The following is a 21,602-nucleotide window of genomic DNA, read 5'->3' as shown; positions in this document are numbered from 1 at the left end:
TCTCGCTTTGGATATCCCAAATTTTTCTGGTATTGACAACTAGATTCTAGTAATCGCATGTGTTAATAGAGAACTTATCCTATATCATAGGGTTTGCGTTCTAGTGGAATATTTCAATAAGTGCTGTCCCATTGGTTACAACTGTCCGCATTTGCTCTTGAAATCTTTGTTACAATAAGTACATATAAAGAGAGATGATTGGTTGGTGGCGCAGTAGCTGATCTTATAAAAGCCTCTTCAGACTTTAGATCAACTTGATCTTGGAGATAAATTAACATGGGAAACGACGGAGGCTCAATCCCTAGACGCCACGAGTTAGTAAAGGAAAAGAAGAAGGAAGAAAGACCCGATCAAAATGCACAACAAATAGCTCAATGGTTTTACTGCGCATTATCTAAGGTAATTTTGCAAATCTCTTTGATCAACTTTTCTTCGTTTTCTATTGATGATTCATTTAAATAATTTTTTTTTCATTATAGAAACTTCTTGATCTACCAGTAGTATCGTGCGGATTAGGAAAACTCTACAATCGTGATGCCGTAATCGAGTATCTTCTCGACAATAGTACCTATGGCGATGCCGATAAAATTTGCAGTCATATACGCTCTCTTAAAGATGTTGTTACACTGAATTTAACACTAAATCCTGCATACAATGAGAAAAGTACAAGTAGACCGGTAATTGCTACCAATCACACTATGACTGCACAATTTGTATGCCCCGTGACTCAACGAGAAATGAATGGCAATCACAGGTTCATATATTTTGCAACCTGCGGTTGTGTGCTTTCGGAGCAGGCATTGAAGGAGGTTCCTTCAAATCTTTGTTTAAATGTAAGCAATATATAATAATTATGCGGATAGAATACTCATTAATAATATCTTCGCAAACATTCTTGTAGTGCAATAAGGAATTTATCGAAGATGACATTATTGTTATTAATCCCAAGCCGGAGGAACTAGAAAAGATGCGCTTGGCAATGGAGACGAGAAAGGCGATGGCTTCAAAGGTATATCAATTATTTTTATTTACACGCTATGGATATTTTACTTACGGATTGATTTTTCTCTCTCGCAGAAAGAAAAGAAGAAATCGAAGAAAAAAGAAAAATTAGGCACTGATGTGTCAGCTAATGGTGTGGAGACAGGTGTGAAACGCAAATCACCTCCAACCCCGCCCTCCTCGGGAAGCGGCTCTGATGCTTCAATTGAGAAGAAAATTGCACTCGATAGTGCCCCATTAGGAGCAGCGGCCATTGCAGCTAAAGTCACAGAGGAACTAAAGGCCAAACAAAAGAGAGAATCTGCAGCCATTCGCTCCATATTCCGCAAAGATAAAGAAGAGAAAAAAGGGAACTATCTTACAATGGGAACATTTACCCGCTATGTTTCATAAGTGTAACTGTTAAATTTTTAATCATATTTTTTTTTTTCCTTCTCTTTATAAACTGTTTTTTCTTTTTGTAAATTCACAAAGCCATTATATATTTTATTTCTCACTAGGATTTGTCTTTTTATTACCAAGCAATAAAATTATGTTAAGTAAATATTGATCTAGAAATTATTCTCAATTCATAGGAACGGCAACATTACCGTGACTGCTCTTAATTGATCGAATGCTATTAAAAGCAAATAGGCCTGTTTCAATAAATGCATCCCTTCTCTCTGAAACCGGCCTTTCCAATCTTGTTGGATTCTTCGCAAGATATTACACCAAGTTTACCATAAATGCGCACGCGCATATAATGGGAAAAAATTTAATCAGAGAAAACAGCTTTCAGAGATTCCTCGAGAAGGCAGAGAATTATAAAAAGGATATCCAGGTTACTCGAGTTCAAATATCGGTTTAAAACGTTACAAGAAACCAAAATATATATAGCTAGTGCTCTTCTATTAAAAGGCTGGAAACCACTCGCTAGCTTGCGAAAGAAATTATATCACAAGCGATCCTTTCAGGGTCCATCAAGAGATAGGATTCGAACTTAGAAGCGCAACCAAGTTTTTTGCTTATATTCATAGAAGAGACAATACCTGAAGCAAAAATCCGAAGGTGAAGCATCATTTGAATTATGTTTTATCTTGAATATATGCGCATTCTTACTATTGCTATACTGCTACTTGTAAAGTAAAAATACGCAGAATCAGATTACACCAATGGAAACGTCTCCTCCTCAGTCTCTTCTATTGTCTAAGAAAGTATCGAAAAGGCTTACAAACAACTCGTTACGTCCTTGTTCACTTGTTCAACTGCTCCTGCCAAATGATGAGGACGATTTCGTATCCCCTCCTACAAAAGTGCAAAAGCAAACCCGAAGGAAATTTGGAATGAAGAAAACAATAAACAAGAATAAGCAGAAAAGAAGGCAAAACTAACTGCTATGTCACAATTAGCTGGAAGAAAAGTAATGAATATAGGCATTATATTACATCAAGCTTTGGTTTAACGCAAGTTTTTGTCAATGAAAGCTATAATATATCGATGCTATTGAAATTATTTTCATCATAGTGTAGTGTAGGAATTCGTTTTAAATAAAAATAAGTCAAAAAACAAAATGGTAGTCTGTGTATGTTGAACGGTAACCATAACTTACGAACAGCCTTGACATTGCTATCCCATTGCCGATGAGTGCTCCGAGTTTCCCATGCTCCATTTCTGGCCTCTGGTGGTTCCCCGGTATTCAAGTACCTCCTCTCATCGGCCTACGCCAAGGAGAGAATGCACACACCCAACTCAATGCGGACAACGTCGCTATCCGAGCTATGGTTATTAAGCCCGCCAGCACACGCATCCATCCACCTTAGTCCCACTTGGTCACAGCAACTCGTGAATGTTGCCGACTAACTGGATTGAACCCACGGCTTTGTTGTTATTGAGCTAACAATTACCAACTCCACCACAGGCAATTCCTTGAAATGGATATTCGCCAAGTCAATTTATAACCCAATTTTTACAGACTTTTTCGGGGAGCCTTATTGGCTGAAACACAAGACGCAGGTTCTCGCGCCCTTATAGGGAAAAAATATTATTGGTTGAAAATTTCTATATATACTATTTTTGTAGTTGTTTAACTGTTCTTATCCTAAATCATCTTGTTTCTACCTCTGAGAGTGTAGAATGCTAGAAAAATCTACTTTATTTTTAAGTATTCTCTTGCACTATCAGTTGTAGATTTGCGATTATTCTATGCGCAAGAAAATAAAACTCAGTAATAATGGATGCTTAATACCCTATCCAACGCACTTTTAAATTGCGAATAAATATGTATACTTGAGCCACGAGCTGCACAAAAATAGTTTTCGACTTAACAGCTCTATTTCTTCAGCCTACATCTACGCTTTTTTTCCATTTAATTTCGATCTTATACCTGTGAAATATTATTAATCCTAATGTCTTGAGAGTCTAGTTCTCAGATTATTTTGTGAATATTCAGGCTGAACTCTAACAACGCATCCTCTCTCGGATTGACTTGTTCGATCTATCTTTTTGTTATGTAAAGATATCATTACCGCTTGTCCTATTTTCTTAACAATCTACGATTCATCTCCGAAAAAGTGTCTGATCAATCACATTGTTATGACCAACGCAGTTATTCAATAAGGATATAACCGAGGGCATTGTGTTGAAAATCTGACCACATGCAGTATTATAGCCATAAAATAATGAATTTAAGAATTGTTACAAGAAGGTCTAAATCATAGGGTTTGAACAACTATTGAATGTCAAATCTTAAAAATGCGAAACTTCGAGGAAAGAGCCTTAGAAAAAGGAATCATTATTTAATCCCATTTGTTTATATTATCAACAATGAAAGCATCATTGCTCTAAGTAATTCGAATATTTTTATTTGCCAACCTTCAATGCAGAAATATAATACATTTTAAAAAAGGAATATTATTACCAGAATCTATATATAGCAAGCAAACAAAAGTGACGCAGTTTTATAATAAAGTGTCATAAAGGGTTTATCGAATGATCTAGTTTCAGAAATGAACAAAACATCGTCAGAGTGAATTTGCCGTCTTTATCCTGCCAAAAGACCTCCGACCCACTTGAATCGCATCCTGATGTATTAGCGTGCTGATGTGAAGGGGGCTGCGACATAGAAAGCTGTTGGTGGAAGCTTGAAGCTGGCGCATGAGGTAGAGAAGATGTCGTGGCCAGGGGTAATAGAGGTGCTTGGGGTATTGACTGCTGCACACCCGATGTGGAGGGATTAAAGGAGGGAGTTGGGTAATTGTGCGATTGGTATGTAGAAGGGGATTCGGCCAAAAATTGAGTCTGGATCGAAGAGGAAGAATTGTCCTCGTCTTTATCATCGTGATATAATATCTCGTTCACATGCCCGACGATTGGATCGAAATAGTTACCAACTGGGCTTGATTTGTCGACTTCGTAAGGCTCAACGGAAAATAGCATATCTTCCATTTCCTCTTCAATCTCTTTTTCAACGTCTTCTAAAATAGTATCCGGGCAGGGCTTGGCTACCCCTTCGTGAGGTTGAGCGCAAGTAGAAGGTGTGAGGACGGAGCGACCCACGATAGTGGCTGAACTAGGGGAAGAGAAAGGTAAAGAGGTTGAATATAGCTGTGGAGACAACACGGATCGCTTTCCTGCGGAAGAGCTCGATGAGGATGAAGACAGGGAAGCAGAAGCTTCTGCAGGGGGGGAATGCGCCTCCCATCCCCCAGTGGATCCTTCGCTCATCTGACTCTCACCTGAGCTACTGGACGTGACGGATTTTTGTTGCCCGATCACTAGAACATATTTTTCTTGTCCATCTGAAAATCCCATAGGCGGCACAACCATGCATGTTAGATCCTGTGCACATATCATTTCTGCCCCATCGTTACACCCGTTCACAATGAGACGCGACCAATGTGAGCTGCGGGTGTGGTAGATGTCCACTGTTTGCAGCGGGTAGTCTACCAAGATTGCACGGTCATTGCTATCCATTGTGAATGTTCGCCCACCGAAAATTAAGAGCTTTTGTCCCACTGCCACCATTCCGCACTCGAAACGTTCCAGGGGCGATGGGCCAGTGGCCGAAATCACAGATTGCTCTTCGCTACCCCCATGGTACCAATCAATTTTGTGCCACTGAAAAGAACTGCAGTCAAGACGATAAAAATCATCAAATACTATGCTCGAATCGTGACTATAAAGCTGAGTTCCGCCATATACGTAGAGGTATTGATCGATTACAGCTGTTGAGTGCCCAAATCGCAGATAGGGCTTCTGACCTTGGACCATGGGCTCGTGCCAAACCTCCTCGTCTATATCGAAGACAAATACATCGTTCTCACCTATAAAAATGATAGCATAAGTTAATAAGCCAAAAACGAACTTTCATAGTGTCAATCCATCGGGTATTATTGCTAGCACTTTTATCATTCTACTCCATATTTGAATGAAAGTTTGCCCGCAAAAATTATCAAGAAAAAATTAGAAATTAATAAAAGAATATAAGGGGTATAATTGGAAAAAAAATTCTATAAATCAAGGGAAAATGAGCTCTTCAAGCTTGCACAGTTTCCAATCCACTCGACTTGTTCCTACCTAGAGATCGGTTTACTATCCCCCCGAACGTGATCAGGTATCGGTTCAAGACTACATCAAATGAGTGCTCATGGCGCGGTTTTGGTGGTGTGCCGTGAATATCGGTCAATCGCCGTAAATGCATCGTTTCCGTATCAAGCACATACAGGTCATTTGATAGTTGATATGGCCTGAACTTGCGCCCACCGAATAGATAAAGTTTTCGTCCTACACTTACAACAGGAGCTACGAACGGGCGAAACTCGAGGTCGTTATCAATGTGCACCTGAGCTATGCGCCACTGCATAGTCTTCAAGTCGAGGATATAGCAAGCAGGGGTCGTGGTCAGAAAGGGTACGTACAGCTCCATACCAACGAGTGCAGCGCCGCGGGCATGTAATGCGGGAGGGGAGTTGTGGGTTGCAGATGGGGAGAGGATCCATTGAGCAGAATGAAAAGCAAGGTATTTGCGGCATTCAGCATAAAAAAATCGATTCGTGCGAGAGAGATGTGTTATGCTTCTAGCGTCGAGATAGTCGAGGATTAAGGGAAAGATATCGGCGTCGAGCTCCAGTAGGGTTCGTGCAGCTGGACCGCGCTCATTGTTGGGAGGGTGCGTGTCTGCCGGAGTTGCGGTCCACATAATGGTGCACTCATTTCATGCTATCCCGCAATTGGATGACCTTCACGAGGAGGAGCGTTTATATACTGCTGCTATAGAATAGTTCTATTAAGGCCCTGGAATAAAACAATAAATAGGAAAGTAGGAGAATGCTTATTCAACTGGTTTGCTCGGAGTTTGCTTCTTGCAAAAAGCAAATAGTTCGAAATTAGGTCCTGGCCCAATCTATTTCACACTCCACATTTACTTTTTTTTTTTTCGTGAATAAAAGCAAGTAAAACTCAAATCTAAACCTAATAAGGACATTGTTACCATCGAATTTTTAACTTCCATAGAGATCGACTCAAAGAGTTCGTTTATTTATTAGATGATATGGGACACTAGTCGGTAATACTGCATTCGACTAAATATTAACTGGGTTTATATAAATGTTTTATAATTTTTGCTATTTTCTAACGACCCCGCTTGCTTTCTTCTTCTGCTCTCGCAATTCTGCCATTTTCTATAGGCGCAAAAGAGACCAAAAATATTAACAAAAACTGAGGTCTGAGTAGGGGAAAAGAAAAACCGTGCTTACCTCTCGGCGCTCCTCGCGCTTCCGCTGAAGCATTGACGCACGCTCTTCTTTACTCAAACGGGTAGACGAAGAAGTCGTTGGCTTAGGTGATGTGTCTTCCCATCCTCCCATTTCATCATCTTCGAAATCCCACCCATCGGGGATCGCTAAACCAAGAAAATTACGCATGAAAAAATGGCAAATAGAGGTTCAAGCCTAGATTTAGTTACCATTGACACTCTTTGATGGTAGCTTCATTCCACTAGAAGCCTTCGCAGAAGAAGTTTTCGTTGTAGATGTAGTTGTGGTAGAGGTATTATTGAGGGGACTAGTGTTTCTTGTATATGATGGCGTTGACGATGTGACATGCAAAGTGGAAATATCAGGGACTTCTATAAATGGCGGCTCATCTTCCATTGGTTCTGTCCATTCAGAAATATTGTCAATGTACTTCCAAATAGTGTAATAGATAAGTAAAGATTACCCCAACCCTCTGCTCCATCGCCAAATCCAAACAGGTCTTCGTCATCGCCCCACCCATCACCCTCGTTTGATGGTGGTGCGCTTAAATGTGTGAACGAGCGGGTAACAGTGCTAGCCTGCGTGGGTGCTGGTTGTAGATCCGCAATTCCTCGGGAAAACTTTCCATTTACCGGAGAAATTTGTGAATTTAACTGTTCTTGCCCATTTCCATTAATGGTACCAGCGGCAGAGCCAATTGCGACGGCAGCTGCTGTTGCGAGAAGTGAATCGTCTCCGCCCGCCAACTTTTTTGTTAGTGAGGTAACCGCCCATCCGGCAAGATCAACTGCACTACTACTAAGAGTTGTGGAAGAAGTCACTCCAGATTGGTTCGATTGCAGAGAGCTTTGGTTATTGGCTGCGCCGTGGTCGGGCTCAGCAGTTTCCGGCTATGTAGCATCGAACGGTTAGAGAAAGTGGCGGTATAGCAGGGGGGTGGGGGAAATTCAAATTACCATAGATTCGGCCAGTTTCTCAGCACGCTTAATAAAAATATCAATTGCTTTGAATGCCTGGTTCCGCACAATTCTATTTAGAAGCTCAATTTAATATAAACCATGATAAAAAACAGTAACTCCAAACAAATTATCTTACTTTTCTTTGTCAACTAGGGCTAGCGAGATACAAGGGATGATTTTACTTGATATGTCGGCGGCATCATAATATTCACAAGTAGCTATTATAGAGTATAGATTTAGTAATGGGCAGGTGCAACGAAAAATGATATGACGGAAAATTACTTACCACTTAAGGCCATTAAACTTGCAACTCGTGCATGTGGGAATGGGTCTCGCAGCCCTCTCGTGAATCCAGGAATTAGCACCTTTTTCTTCGTCTAAATCGATCAAAAAATCAAAATCTGATTCAGAGATCAAGAATTTTCTGACCAAATACATACCGAATCATTCATATATTTGCTAATTTTTCCCAAGCATATAGTGGTATTTGTTCTAATTCCGGGTTCCTCATCCATTTGTAATTTACCCATGTGACGAAGTAAGTCGTAGTTGATGTTTTTATCACTTAACTGTATTAAAGTAAAATCACCATAAGGTTAATTAGCATTAAGCGTCTATTCATTTCCGCTTAATTACCTTTGGCGCTAATAACAAAATGCTCTTCACAGTCCACTCTCGAATAAGAGGCACAGTATCCGAAAATCCAGTTGCCTATGCAAGAATACATGTCAGTCATTGATTTTGGCCCTTTGGTGTGGGGATGAAATATCTACTTACCACGTGGGAATAAATCTTATCATTCACAGTTTTATTGCTCAGGTGGTCCACAAACGAAGCAAGGTTCTCAAGCAAGCCAAGGCGAATTGCGCGATCAGGAGATGCAAACATTTTGACTATTGAATTCACAATTGTTTTTTCGTATTCCTCATCTGACAGAGATGCACCAATCTTCATAATTGGTCCTAAAACTTTAGCCCCACCTATGTTAAATAAATAGCTATACTCTTATCGTACCAGATGAAAAAAAATAGAATGTTTATGTTACCTGAGCCGTATTCGAAAGCATTGATAAGTTCGTTGAGAATCTTATATTTACAAATTTCAGACGGCAGTTTGTCAATTATCCCATCTAATTTCCTGCAGTTAAACAAAGTTAGCAAACTGGTACAATACATTTCACCAGATTTCAGATATTTACTTGTAAAATGCTTCCTTTTCCTTTGTGTCTTTCATAGCAAGATTCTCCAAAAAGAGATTTACTTGTATCAGATTGTCTTGAAAATAGCCATTTTGCCGCAAGCCAAAGTCAATGAAGCGCGTAACATCAGGGCGGGTACGTGGGCTCGGGTTTAAAAGTGCTTTGTATTCACCATGCATTTTCTAAAAAATATAAGATTAGCAGAAGTAGCTAGGATGGCTCGGGGTGGAATTACGTACACTAGGAATAGAGCCAACCGCGCGAAGTTGATCCTGTGAACTGAAGACGCCATTGTATACTTCATAGATAAGGCATGCGAATTGCCATGCATCATAAGCAGAAATATTGTGACTAGTTTAATAAGTTGATTCGTGAATCAAACCAGTTAAAATATATAGAGTAAATAATATATACTCTTTAATCCCTGACCATCCGCCTTTTGCAATTTCTGGTGCGGCATATCTTGCCGATTCTGGAACAAGCCCACCGTATGTCTAAAAAAATAGGAATATAAAAAAATATTCTCGTAGAATACGGTATATCAAATGGAAATACCAGAATGACTGGGCTTTCTTCTTGCATAGAACTCATTAGCTCAAATCCTCCTAACTTCCATTCTCCAGCCTTGTTGGTGAAGATAGAGGATATTCTGATGTTACCATGACATACTCCGCAATCCTTGTTCAGGAATTTTAATGCATTCTATGGATGTTCAAATAAATATTTGCATAGAACCCCATTATCAGAAGAGTTATTACCGATATTTTATACAATCCCCAAAGTTTAAGACTTGAATCTGGATTTTGCTTCAGCTGGTCTTGCAAAGGTTCTACCGGATCTGTGACGATATATATATAATTTTCTGTCTACACAAATTATGATGGTAAATCAATGATAAAAAATAGATGGGCATGGTTTAAATTCTAGCTTACTTCTACTCCATCAATATACTTCAAGAGATCAGGGTGCCGCATCGTGCGCATTTTCTTGAATGCATTTTTGGCTAACGGAATTTTGTCGCGCTGTCGAATGCAGTCAAATCCAAAGATAGAGCACGGTGATCCATCTTCCTATATAGAGATGTCAACAATTTAAATATTGTAAATATGATAAAATGTGAATCCATTATAAAAATGCAGAAGTAATGATGGCAGATGTATAAACTTACTCTCTTCGTACCATGATATAATGTCCAAATCGATTCGCCTTCATACCACTCTACTTTATCCCCAATATTATATGGAAATGCGGGAATGCTGGAGCCTAGTCCAACAAGAGAGAGAGTTTTAAAGAGATATGCCATGCAACGCGATTCGTTAATGAGTTATTTAGAATCCTGAACCGCGATTAGCTTTAAGTCTTTTCAAGCTTTGATCCTCAATTCAACTTACTCCACGATTCAGGGTGAAATTTGGTACCTGCGCCTCTTTCGCAGATTAAAAATTATCGTTATAATGATACGTGGCATTGGGTTGAAATATCTCCCATATTAAATTCAACATGCCAGTACAAATGTCGTCAGCTTCGGTTAGTCTGCTTCCTTACGTATCCGTTCAATCTGATTGGGAGAGTGTAGTGGATGATGTAGCTTCCGGCAAAACAAGAACTGATTCGTTTTGGGTTTCCTGCTACAGGAAAGGTTAAGTTTTTTGAGCCTATTGCAAATTTTCCCCGATCTGATTTATTTCGGTTTGATATAGGTACTCCCTCTGTACATGGATCAGTACAGGTATATAAAAATCAATCTGAGCCTATTTATGTCGAGATGGAGGGTGAAAATAGCATACAAGTCCAACGGATTCACGATGTTAGTACAATTGTAATAACATATCTCAATAATAACTAAATGTGTAGTATTGCCCTAGAAATCATTTAGAATCTCCTGCCCTTCTTTTGAAATCGAGAACGTAACTATCAGTGCTCCCGCCGCTTCATTTAAGAATGAAAAAAATCCTGTAAGTTTTATATCTATATCCACGGCTTTATTACTATTATACAACACTGCTAATTTTCTTGTATAGTATACAAGTTTGGATATTTCTCCAGGAGGAGAACTCTTTGTTGTTGGCGGGGACAATGGAAACTTGAAGATTGGAGACACAAGTACCGGGGATATACGGGTAAAATAATAGTTTAATTCAGCTCTAGAATCCAAAATTCAAGTATTGATTTGATAAAGCGAGAGCTCAGAGGACATGTCGGGGATATAACCACCTGTCGTTTCTTCCCTTCAGGACAAGGTATTTCTCTTACATGATATTCAGGCTAAGCTATTATATTCACACTATAAACGGATAAGTAATCTTAAGCGGGGCCACCGATTTCCAACTCAAGATTTGGTCAGTTTTGGATGGCTCTTGCCCGGTCACGCTAAAAGGTCACAAAATGGGAGTGCTTGATACAGCCATTATTGTAAGAGGACGGAATGTGCTATGTAAATTTACAAAGGTTCAAATCCCAACTGTCATCATTTAACGCCTCATATAATTTCTTTCTATATTCAGCATCTTCTAGAGACGGTACAATAAGACTTTGGGAGTGCGCATCTGCCGATACCATTAGGACAATGGGAAATTATAGTTGTCCAGTAAATAAGATTGCCCTTGGAATCCGAATGGAAGGTTCAGCTTCTCAAGACAATTATAATCTTGGTGATTTAACATTATACTATGTTCTCTTCATGGGATAAATTTTTATAACATGTAATTACTTTCTGTAGATACAAGAGAAGTTGAAACACAGGATAAGTTAGTTGTCGCGGCGTTAGATGATGGGTCACTGAGAGGCATTGATTTAGCGTCAAAGGATGAGGTTTGGATTCTAAAGCAATAGCTTTGGTGAACTTAAAAAATAACATATAGCTTCTCTATTTATTAAATAGATCTTCAACTTAAATGCAAGTCAACTTTCTGTTCCCCTTATCTCATGTAGCTATGCTTCAGAACTCAATCTCATAGCAACTGGTTCCGCCGAAGGCATTATCACCGTTTATGATGTTCGCAATTTAAATAGTGCGCTACTCACGTTCCAGCGGAGTGAATTCCCAATATATGATATTCACTTTATGGATGAAGATGGGTTCCCAAGTCTTTTGGTTGCTGAAGGTAATTTGTCTCTCCTAAAGTTTAGGACTGAGTAAGTAGCTAACTTTAAAATAATAGGAGGTGGATCAGCTTTTCGCACCTCGTCATTGCTAGATGCGAGCAATCTACGTTCAGTACAAGAGTTTACTGGGTTTGATATGGATCCCGTAATGGGGGTCCGTGTGCATTCCTATGATCGTCGTCGAGTAGTGTATTTGGCTGGGAGAGATAAATATGATGGTTGTGTTCGGAAATATGATATAATTGCGTGAAATGCGGCAATAAAATCTTCACTTTTGAAAGAGTTGATTATAGATGTCTCTCACGTAAATGGCGATTATATTTTTCAGGGGAGGAAGACAAGAAAAAAATTGTAAATATCTATCAGCATACAAAAAGTGCTATTTTTATAAAATAGAGAATAATGCAGAGAAAATAGGAGCAAGAGGGGTTGTGATACAAAGGGAAAAGAAATTCTAATAAATTTATATAAAAAAAATTACCAGGAAGCTGCTTCACCCAGTTTCCACTTTGTAAACCTAGTCCAATGTCGGTATTTACTATTAGACCCGAGAACGCGATCGCCCAGGTGGTTCAACGCCCACAATGCATCCTCTTTTCGCTCTTGTCGCCTTGCCATTTCCACATAATCCTGTAGCATTTGTCGTCGTAGATAAATGCTCTGCTCTGGAGAGAACTGATCCGCAAAAGCTTTCAAAGCCTCCGTCGCAAGACCGAGATTTTGGCTGTCAAGTAACCTTCGGAGATACAGATGAATCATCTCAAGATCCACAGCGACATAAGGTCCAGTTGGGAATTGGCTCGTTGAATTAGGCAGAGTGACACTCGTTTCTCTAGTTTTCTTCTGCTTCTCTGCAAGAGATTTATTTCGCCACAGAACGAACCGCTGAAATATGTCCTCAACAAGGGCTGGCTCTTTGCGAGCGAAGAAATCGGCGAATGCTACCCACAAGCTACTTCGAATCGTCGAAATACAGCCCGCATTAAGTAACTGATCACATAGCGCAAGCCCTTCGCTCTCCAATCCATGTATGGAGAGGAATGTCTCGGCAATTGCGGATTGTAGTCGATCATTCTTAGCAAATTCTGAGTTCTCCCTAATCTCTTTTGCAATGGAGCGCGCATGATTTTCATCTTGAGCGGTATTAGCACAGTCAAGAAGAGTTTCATACAGTAATACACTCATTTGGACAGGCGGGCTTTCTCTTCGCATAGAGTTAAGCACAACCGAGAGCGCATATTGTGATGCTTCAGGGTCCAATGATGCCAATGCTAATACTCGCTGGTATAATCCTTCATCCCGGCGAATGCCTGCATAGTACAATCCCCGCCATCTGCTCCACATTGACACGTACAACCCGGATAGCCCCAAACACGTAAGAAAAGTCTTAAGTGTGACACGATCATGAGGGATTCCAGCCTCAATCATAATGCGCTCGATATCGAATATTCGCGGATCGACCCAAGGTGGCTGCTGGAGGTTGTGCCGACGCTTACGATTTATTAAAAAGTAATCTGAATTAAAGGTAATTGTGTGCGGAAGACATGCCTCGAAGAGGGCCTGGAAAGGACGCTGATCGACTAATGGCACGCCCGATGATTGCATACGGTAAAAAACGGCCAACGCCTTATCGAGACGTTTGTTTTCGCGCGGGCTGTCAAATTCCCTTGTGCGGGCATAGCCACGCATCAGATGCAGATAGGTATGGTAATCGGGTTGCACACCTTGCGCTTGCATCGCAACCAATATCCGCTCTGCCTTTTCCATTGGGAATTCTCTTGGAGTTAACCGATTTGCAAGGCCATGGTATTCAAGCATGCGGTTGTAAGTGTTCAAAGTAAGAAAAGGCTTCGATTGAAGATTGGCAACGACTCTGCCATATTCCTCGTGGATGGGCCGAACCGCTCGGTTTAATGCGAGCGGTGTATCTTTCAAACTAGAAACAGGGCGTGTATAGTGATCCAGGCGGTTAACATGGTGCCGTAACTTTTGAATAAGACCACGCATCACTGTCTCATACTTTTTTTACTAGTGAGAAATCTACTCTAATATAAAATTCGATACCAATCCTTTAGAATCATGAATAGCTATCCCCATTCATATCTCGAATAAACAAACAATGACCTCACAAAATCTGCAAATATCCCACCATCGCTTAACCCCGAACGCGATTTTTTCTCTCGATTTTATTCAGACACGACGTCTATCGCAGACTTTGCTCTACTCTCATTTGGGCAAATTATTCTTCATTGAAAAAAGATGAGGCTGGACATCAAGGTGAATTTTCTTTATTAACGCATTCATCTGAAATTTTTCGCTGAATTTTCTTTCATGGTGCTCATCATTTTTATGCTAAATACAGAGAAAGCTTTATTCGCGATCTGATCGTGTGAAATGCATAGACTTTCATCCAACCGAGCCATGGCTCTTGGTTAGTTTATACGACGGAAAAGTTCACATTTGGAATCATGAAACCCAGGTAGTTAATAGGATTTAGTTGTAAGAGTGTAATTTTTAATCTAATCTCGATATTTTTCATCATCGTTTACCCAGAATCTCGTGAAGACATTTGAGGTGGCAGATGTACCAGGTAAATTCGCTTGCACTTTCTTTTTTATAATACCTTACGTTTAAGCATGACAAAATATTTCAAAACGTCGATAATTAGTTCGTGCCGGCAGGTTCATCGCACGCAAGAATTGGTTCATTGTCGGATCAGATGATATGCAGATCCGTGTATTCAACTATAATACCCATGAAAAAGTCACAAGTTTTGAAGCACATCCAGATTACATCCGATGTCTTGCTGTGCATCCGACGCAACCCCTTGTTCTTTCTGGCTCAGATGATATGACTATTCGTCTGTGGGATTGGGAAAAGGGATGGAAGTGCATGCAAGTATTCGAAGGTCATACTCACTATGTTATGTCCCTTGCATTCAATCCCAAGGACACCAATACTTTCGTTTCTGCGTGTTTGGATAAAACAATCAAAGTGTGGTCTCTTGGATCCCCCATTCCAAACTTTACTCTCGAAGGCCACGATAAGGGAGTAAACTACGCGGATTACTATCATGGGGGAGATAAGCCCTACCTTGTTTCCGGCGCCGATGATAAGTAAGTTCCTTTTTTCCCCTATTAATACTCTATTTTTGGATTTTTTCAAAAAAAAAAAACTAACACTTCAACTATTTAGACTCGTTAAAATTTGGGACTACCAGAATAAATCCTGTGTGCAAACCCTAGAAGGTCACACGCAAAATGTAACATTTGCATGCTTCCACCCAGAGTTGCCATTAATTATTTCGGGTAGTGAGGATGGAAGTGTACGTCTATGGCATGCCAACACATACCGCCTCGAAAACACTCTTAACTACGGCCTTGAGAGAGCATGGGCTGTCGCGTATTTGAAAGGGTCGAATGACGTCGCATTCGGTTTCGATGAGGGCACAGTGTGTGTTAAACTAGGGCGGGAAGAGCCTGCTGTTTCTATGGACAGCGGTGGCAAAATTATTTGGGCCAAGCACAGTGAGGTGCAAACCGCCAATGTCAAAGCGGGAATCGACGCTATGGAAAATATTAAAGATGGAGAGCGTCTAACACTACCGATCAAGGGTCTGGGAAGTTGTGAAGTGTACCCACAAACACTGAAGCATAGCCCTAACGGACGTTTCGTGGTCGTTTGCGGTGATGGGGAATATATTATTTACACCGCGCTTGCATGGCGTAACAAGAGCTTCGGCGCAGGGCTTGATTTTGTGTGGGCATCCGACTCAAACGTATATGCGGTTCGAGAATCAACAAGCTCAGTAAAGGTTTATAAAAACTTCAAAGAAAAGCCCCTCTTGGGACGGCTTGGTTACGCGGCTGAAGGTATCTACGGTGGCGCTCTGCTAGGTATTCGGGGTGGGAGCTTCCTCTCCTTCTACGACTGGGATTCGGGATTATGCGTACGTCGGGTTGATGTTGCGTCGAATAATGTCTACTGGTCGGACGAGGGTGACCTTGTGGTGATTGCTTGCGAGGACACTTTCTACGTTTTGCGGTACAATCGCCAGGCCTATATGCAGTTCGTTGAGAGTGGCGGTGAGGTGGGCGAAGAAGGCGTGGAGGAAGCTTTGGAATTTGTGACCGAAATATCCGATAGTGTGCGAACGGGTACCTGGGTGGGCGATTGCTTCATTTACACGACTGGTTCGAACCGAATGAACTACCTGGTTGGAGGTCAAACCTACACCATCAGCCACTTCGACTCGCCAATGTATCTCTTGGCCTACATCCCCCGTGACAACCGGATATACCTCGCGGATAAAGACATCAACATATACAGCTATGCTCTGTCCTTAACTGTGGTCGAGTATCAAACCGCAATTCTTCGTGGTGACTTTGAAACTGCAGAGCGGCTACTCCCATCGGTACCGTCAGATCAGCGCAATCGCATTGCCCGTTTCCTCGAGAGCCAAGACCTCAAGGAGCTTGCGCTGGAGGTATCGACTGACATTGAGCACAAGTTTGAGCTGGCTTTACAATTGAACCGCCTTGAGGATGCGATTGCAATTGCACGCGAAGCTAACCAAGAAGTGAAGTGGCGAGCAGTCGCCGATTGTGCCCTGGCCGCATGGAAATTCACCCTTGCGGAAGAATGCATGACGCGGGCAAAAGATTTGGGTGGATTGATGTTGTTGCATAGTGCTACTGGTAATGCACGCGGTTTGGAGGAAGTTGCCAACATGGCAGGTAAATGTTCTTTACATTGACATAATAGAGTTAGTCTATGGTGCATATATTTATCTATTTTCTTTTTTTCTTAGCTGCCGATGGCAAGAATAACATCAGATTTGCGTGTCTTTGGGCTCTGGGTCGGGTGGATAGTTGTATTGATCTGCTGAACGAAACCGAGCGACTGCCCGAGGCCGCGATACTTGCACGAACATACAAGCCAGAGCGCGTAACAGAAGAAGTTAAGTTGTGGAGGGAAGCGTTGATGAAGGAAGGAAAGGAGAAGATCGCAGAATCTTTGGCAGACCCTGTGTCACACCCGGAGCAGTTTGTAGAGCTCGGATCGAACGGAGTGGATGGACACCATGAGGAGGAAGTCGTTGAAGATCAAGTAGAGGAGGAATTGCCTAAAGAAGCGGCAGAGGAACCCGTGGAGGAGATTGAGGAAGAGGAAGAGCAGGAAGAAGCTGAAGATGAATAAATTCGGAAAGCCAGCAAGGATTTTCCCGTTGTTTTTTTTTTTTTTTTCTGGTTAAAAAGTACGAGCTTTTTCACATTACTTCTTACTTTCTTTTGTTTGCTTTTTGTGAGGGAAAATATATGTTTTTTAAAAGTATTATTATATTATATATTTTTATTTTGAATAGATCATGGGAAATATGGAAAATCTTCTATTCAGATTAATAACGGAAATATCTTATGGAACAACATGACGAAAGACAAACATATAGATACACTCGCAGAATCAAAAGAGATGAGTTGTTTCAAACTAGTATAGAGGAAATTAGAGCCAAGAGAATATATGAAAGGCGTGGGCCATAGAGAAAGTCGGCTATGCATTTTGCCACCACTTTTTACTTGCAGGTTTCGAAGACGCAGGCGGAGGCAATACTTCGTTATTGGTGGAGGCGGCTACCGGCGCACCGGTGTTTGGCGCATGTGCGGAGGAAGTGGGCCCAGTCTCTGCAGTGGACGAACCTGGAGCATTCGAGGTGCTGGGGCCATCCTTGGGTACCTCAGTCATATCAATTGCCCCGCCCTCTTTCCCCTTGTTCTTGCTCTTGGACTGTTTATCGAGGCCGAGTGTCCGTTCCCATCTGGTAAAACAAAGGAGAATTAGAAGTTTAAGTAAAATAGACTTAGTGATGCACAGGCGAAGCTATATGGGGGTGGAAAATGAAGAAAATGGACAGAATCGATAGACGATATGCCACAGAAGATAACCTACAAGTAATTTTCAAGCACTACGCTGTTTCTTAAATTGGCTTTAAACAAAAAGTCGAAGAGGTCCCCCAGAGCGGGCACAAGTCCAATGACAAAGTCTACAGCTACGTTGGTATACATCTGCATTACAATTCTATCCGGCAAATCTGCCTGCTTTGCCATTCGGATCATGTCCCATGCCAGAAGCAGAGCAATAAAGTCTCCCACCACAGGAATCATCCCAATAATGGGATCGATCCCAATGCGGCAACAGCAAATCTGGAGTCCTGCATCAAGCAGATTAGCTCGCCGTTTAACTCTCTTGAGGATTTTCGCATCCCTTGCTGGAAGGCTTGGCGGCTGATTCTCGGCGGGCCGGTTTCGGCGGAACAGAGAGAATTTGGGTTCAGGGGGAGGCTGTGAGTACTTGAGCTCAGGAGGTGCGAGCCATCCTCTATTGTATCAGCAAAAGAAAAAAATTAATTGAAGCTACTAATGAGCTAGCATTAGGCATATCGCTCACAGCTTATCTGCATTGTGCCGGATGAGTTTTTTTGCAATGTACTTGTCCATGGCTTGCCTCTCACTAATGGGGGAGATGAAAACGAGAGCCTGCGTGTGGCAAAAGGATATTAAATAAATGAAGCTGGCGTAGTTGAAAATCTTCGGCGTTTGTCTCCATTTAACTTTAATTTTTGAGGACTGTTTAGATCGAGCTGGAATAATTGCAAATCGGTGATTAGTATTGGGTTTTTAATCAGCTTGGGAGATTCTAGCTTTAAATTTCCCTAGCACTACACATTGCCAGCTGAAATTTCTGGAAGGATTCCCACTTGAAAAAAATGAATAAAAGAAAAATAAATAAGAGTGTGGTAATAAATAGGCGATATATTGTACGTCATATAAGGAATACTTCTCTACAGAAAATATAATAGATAAAATTCATACTATAGATAGAATAAGTGGGGTAGAGGATGAATAAATAAATAAAGGTAGCAATTACAAAGCATCCACTCTCCCAAATTCACGAAAACCACGCCGGTGACTGCCCAGTGAAAGTCTGCTGTCCCGTCATTTGTTGTCCCCCGAACTGACCTTGCTGCTTTTGCCTCTGCTGCTCCAAATACAAATCATTCAGGCTCTTTCCGCCGCCATTTGCAGAACCCGAGGCCCATGGGTTATTGGACACCTGCGTTTGAGCGGGTGCAGTCTGGAATGGATTGCGGTTGGCCTGTTGTTGGGAGAAGAGCTGACTGTTGCCGAACGCAGAAGAAGAGGAGAGAGTGGGGCTCACAGGAGACATGGCTGGGGAATACACCTAGTGTGCAATATGGAAGCTTTAGTCTTCAAGTAGCTAAAAACGTGAAAGGTATAGCATTCATACCTGCGAGGCTCCAAAAGGCTGCTGCGGGTTCTGGAGTCCTCCACCGAAAGCGCCGTTTGATCCCAATAGATCAACATTGGCTGTTGGAGCTGTGTTGCCGGAGTTGGCTCCGCCAAACGGATTGGATGCCGTTTGGGAATTATCCGGATAGTAAGGCACACTAGAGCTGAACCCGGATCCGCTGTAATATAATAATTAGCATGTGCATAGGGTATCAATACTTGTGTACAGGTTAAACATACTAAGGAACGCGCAAATTTCCAACATTTCCGAACGTATCTACCCCATCTCCTCTGCTCCCTAGCAACGCTGAAAGCTTTGCGTACTTATCATCTTCCTTTGCAATCTCCTGCTGCTGCTGCTGCAGCGAGAGTGATTGAGGCAGAGGGGACCTAGAAGGAGAAGGAATTCCGGACAAACCAATAGAGCTATTCATAGACTGGGTATTAAGAGAACTGCTTCCATTTGCCGCCAAATTGCCATACATCGTGGAAGCAGCACCAGGAAATCCACTAGAACTGCTGACATTCCCGAAGGGATTATTGGATGCTGAGGTGATGGGCTGAAGGGGGGGCATAGCGGGTGAGGTAGGGAAAATGTTTTGCTGAGAGAAAGGCGAAATCGGTTGCTGTTGCTGGGCAAAAGGCTGCTGGAAATTTCCACCCACAAAATTACCTGCACCAAAACCGCTTGGCTGCGTGCTGGTATTGGTTGAAGATAGTGGATCGAAGAAGTCAAAGCCCAGCTGCTGGGGTTGTTGCTGCTGCGGCTGGTGTGCAAAATTGGTGGACTGTCCAAGCAAATCTAAATGGAGTCGTTGTTGCTCCTGCTGTTGCTGTCTCAAGCGTAATAGCTCTTGTTCTTTAGCTTCGCGTTCACTCTCCTCCAATGCTTGCTTGAGCTGCTGCTCGCTGTTTAGCATCGTTAGCAAAATTAGAGCCAGAGTGTTTGCAGTTCAAGAGATCATATTTACCTTTCCATTATCTGGTTTTCGTGCTCCTGGGCCATCCGCTTACTCTCTTCTATTGCCCGTTGGAGCTCGCGGTCATCGTCCAAATAACCTGGCCGCTCGTATAGTGGTGTACTACGGCTATTACCAGCATCCTCGCCCCATTGTATGTCAGTCCCGCTGGCAAGCCGGTCATGCATACCGATACGCGCACGGCGTTCTTCCTGGAGACGAGATTCGTCCTGAAGAAGGTTGGTTATTTCTTTTGCTTTTTGGCGGACTAACGTAGGCGGAGAAAAAGAGGAATAAATATCGGGAATTTAATGGCAGTCATGTGCGATAGTTACTATTAGCGCCAACATCCTTGCCTCGCTCGTCCAAATACTGAAATTCCTTTAGTGTCTTAATAACGTACAAATTTTCGCGAGCATACGCAATCACCGATTCCGAACCAACGTGTAGACAGTAATCGAGCAACATCAAGGCTTTGAATACGTGCCTCCAGTTTTTACCTAAGAATGGAAAGTTTGGATTAAGTCGGTAAATTCAACAATTGATATTCTGTATAGAACATTCGAAGGAAAATTGGAAATAAATCTACCCTTATCGTTAAGGCGTTTATCTATTATCTCCATCACCTCCATGAACAAGTGTCTGAAAAAAATAAATGATAATTAGAGTCCCCCCTCTCCCGAAAAAGAACAAATCTGCTAAACGTACTTGTGATAAGTTGCCTGTGCGATCTCATTCATCAATGTGCCGGATGGCCCCCATGGATCATTTGAGGTTGCCTCGCGCACTTTGGACTGGATATTCGAATATCCTTTTGTATAGTTCTTCCTAAATTAATGAACCAAATTAGACTCACAAACTTGAGATAATCATCCATAAACTAAAAGTCATGGATGCTAGATGAAATAATGAAATCCAACGCATGAAGACATACACTGTGCGCAAAGCACCCTTTGCAGCATATTTAGACATGCTCCTGGACTGAATTCGACCAAAAAGATGGAGGGGGAGGGGAATAAAGAGGGATTAGTGGTATAGTGGGAAGTTAACAATAACACTGAAAAATCAATGGTTGCCATCCCTGCTCGAGTCAAAAGTGAGCCACATCAGACCCCACACTTGGGTGACTGTCGGTATCAGAAGCTATACTCTTCTGAAATTCGCATGGTTCTGTAAATTCGAGTTGGTGGATAGTGAAGATTCTTTCTCTCTTCCTTTTAGTGCGCACCCTTCCCCTATCATGTAAGGATCAGCGCTTTTGTTTTTTAGATAAAGGAGTGCATATGGATGGATCGTTGAGGATGGATGGATAGATGGGTTGGATCGTAATAATTGTTGGA

At 41.7% G+C, this 21,602-nt stretch overlaps 9 protein-coding genes across 9 annotated transcripts; 4 read left to right on the top strand and 5 right to left on the bottom strand.

Moving 5' to 3' along the window:
• Positions 1 to 276: 276 nt before the first annotated feature.
• VTP21DRAFT_856 (uncharacterized protein) lies at positions 277 to 1,395 on the top strand (the record flags this gene model as incomplete). Its single annotated transcript, XM_069399423.1, has 4 exons — positions 277 to 399; positions 480 to 833; positions 902 to 1,009; positions 1,078 to 1,395. The coding sequence occupies 4 exons, from the start codon at positions 277 to 279 to the stop codon at positions 1,393 to 1,395; spliced, it is 903 nt and encodes a 300-aa protein (XP_069251745.1).
• Positions 1,396 to 2,086: 691 nt separating this feature from the next.
• Positions 2,087 to 2,801, top strand: VTP21DRAFT_855 (uncharacterized protein; the record flags this gene model as incomplete). The annotated part of the gene is made up of 2 exons (XM_069399412.1): positions 2,087 to 2,124; positions 2,597 to 2,801. 2 exons carry the CDS (start codon positions 2,087 to 2,089, stop codon positions 2,799 to 2,801), a joined length of 243 nt encoding a protein of 80 aa, XP_069251744.1.
• Positions 2,802 to 3,951: 1,150 nt separating this feature from the next.
• Positions 3,952 to 6,178, bottom strand: VTP21DRAFT_854 (uncharacterized protein; the record flags this gene model as incomplete). Its single annotated transcript, XM_069399401.1, has 2 exons — positions 3,952 to 5,303; positions 5,557 to 6,178. 2 exons carry the CDS (start codon positions 6,176 to 6,178, stop codon positions 3,952 to 3,954), a joined length of 1,974 nt encoding a protein of 657 aa, XP_069251743.1.
• Positions 6,179 to 6,602: 424 nt separating this feature from the next.
• VTP21DRAFT_853 (uncharacterized protein) lies at positions 6,603 to 10,194 on the bottom strand (the record flags this gene model as incomplete). The annotated part of the gene is made up of 18 exons (XM_069399390.1): positions 6,603 to 6,659; positions 6,735 to 6,880; positions 6,944 to 7,135; positions 7,198 to 7,624; positions 7,691 to 7,763; positions 7,830 to 7,911; positions 7,980 to 8,070; positions 8,134 to 8,262; positions 8,330 to 8,404; positions 8,471 to 8,673; positions 8,739 to 8,830; positions 8,892 to 9,073; positions 9,131 to 9,242; positions 9,306 to 9,385; positions 9,447 to 9,593; positions 9,650 to 9,757; positions 9,824 to 9,961; positions 10,060 to 10,194. 18 exons carry the CDS (start codon positions 10,192 to 10,194, stop codon positions 6,603 to 6,605), a joined length of 2,469 nt encoding a protein of 822 aa, XP_069251742.1.
• A 197-nt stretch (positions 10,195 to 10,391) lies between these two features.
• On the top strand, positions 10,392 to 12,246 carry VTP21DRAFT_852 (uncharacterized protein; the record flags this gene model as incomplete). The annotated part of the gene is made up of 10 exons (XM_069399379.1): positions 10,392 to 10,530; positions 10,592 to 10,698; positions 10,757 to 10,846; positions 10,913 to 11,011; positions 11,071 to 11,131; positions 11,191 to 11,325; positions 11,396 to 11,542; positions 11,611 to 11,702; positions 11,773 to 11,995; positions 12,053 to 12,246. The coding sequence occupies 10 exons, from the start codon at positions 10,392 to 10,394 to the stop codon at positions 12,244 to 12,246; spliced, it is 1,287 nt and encodes a 428-aa protein (XP_069251741.1).
• A 227-nt stretch (positions 12,247 to 12,473) lies between these two features.
• On the bottom strand, positions 12,474 to 14,003 carry VTP21DRAFT_851 (uncharacterized protein; the record flags this gene model as incomplete). The annotated part of the gene is made up of 1 exon (XM_069399368.1): positions 12,474 to 14,003. The coding sequence occupies one exon, from the start codon at positions 14,001 to 14,003 to the stop codon at positions 12,474 to 12,476; it is 1,530 nt and encodes a 509-aa protein (XP_069251740.1).
• A 252-nt stretch (positions 14,004 to 14,255) lies between these two features.
• VTP21DRAFT_850 (uncharacterized protein) lies at positions 14,256 to 17,195 on the top strand (the record flags this gene model as incomplete). The annotated part of the gene is made up of 6 exons (XM_069399357.1): positions 14,256 to 14,273; positions 14,359 to 14,475; positions 14,550 to 14,586; positions 14,665 to 15,112; positions 15,192 to 16,732; positions 16,807 to 17,195. 6 exons carry the CDS (start codon positions 14,256 to 14,258, stop codon positions 17,193 to 17,195), a joined length of 2,550 nt encoding a protein of 849 aa, XP_069251739.1.
• Positions 17,196 to 17,546: 351 nt separating this feature from the next.
• Positions 17,547 to 18,490, bottom strand: VTP21DRAFT_849 (uncharacterized protein; the record flags this gene model as incomplete). Its single annotated transcript, XM_069399345.1, has 3 exons — positions 17,547 to 17,811; positions 17,943 to 18,371; positions 18,441 to 18,490. The coding sequence occupies 3 exons, from the start codon at positions 18,488 to 18,490 to the stop codon at positions 17,547 to 17,549; spliced, it is 744 nt and encodes a 247-aa protein (XP_069251738.1).
• A 451-nt stretch (positions 18,491 to 18,941) lies between these two features.
• VTP21DRAFT_848 (uncharacterized protein) lies at positions 18,942 to 21,234 on the bottom strand (the record flags this gene model as incomplete). Its single annotated transcript, XM_069399334.1, has 8 exons — positions 18,942 to 19,235; positions 19,302 to 19,482; positions 19,544 to 20,212; positions 20,275 to 20,530; positions 20,598 to 20,762; positions 20,852 to 20,904; positions 20,971 to 21,090; positions 21,197 to 21,234. 8 exons carry the CDS (start codon positions 21,232 to 21,234, stop codon positions 18,942 to 18,944), a joined length of 1,776 nt encoding a protein of 591 aa, XP_069251737.1.
• Between the last annotated feature and the right edge of the window lie 368 nt (positions 21,235 to 21,602).

The sequence above is a fragment of the Calcarisporiella thermophila genome, assembly GCF_041956535.1.
Source record: "Calcarisporiella thermophila strain CBS 279.70 unplaced genomic scaffold VTP21scaffold_10, whole genome shotgun sequence".
Lineage (NCBI taxonomy): Eukaryota > Fungi > Calcarisporiellomycota > Calcarisporiellomycetes > Calcarisporiellales > Calcarisporiellaceae > Calcarisporiella > Calcarisporiella thermophila.
The sequence above is the reverse complement of the archived record's forward strand: the minus strand, read 5'-3'. Positions and strand labels throughout refer to the sequence as shown.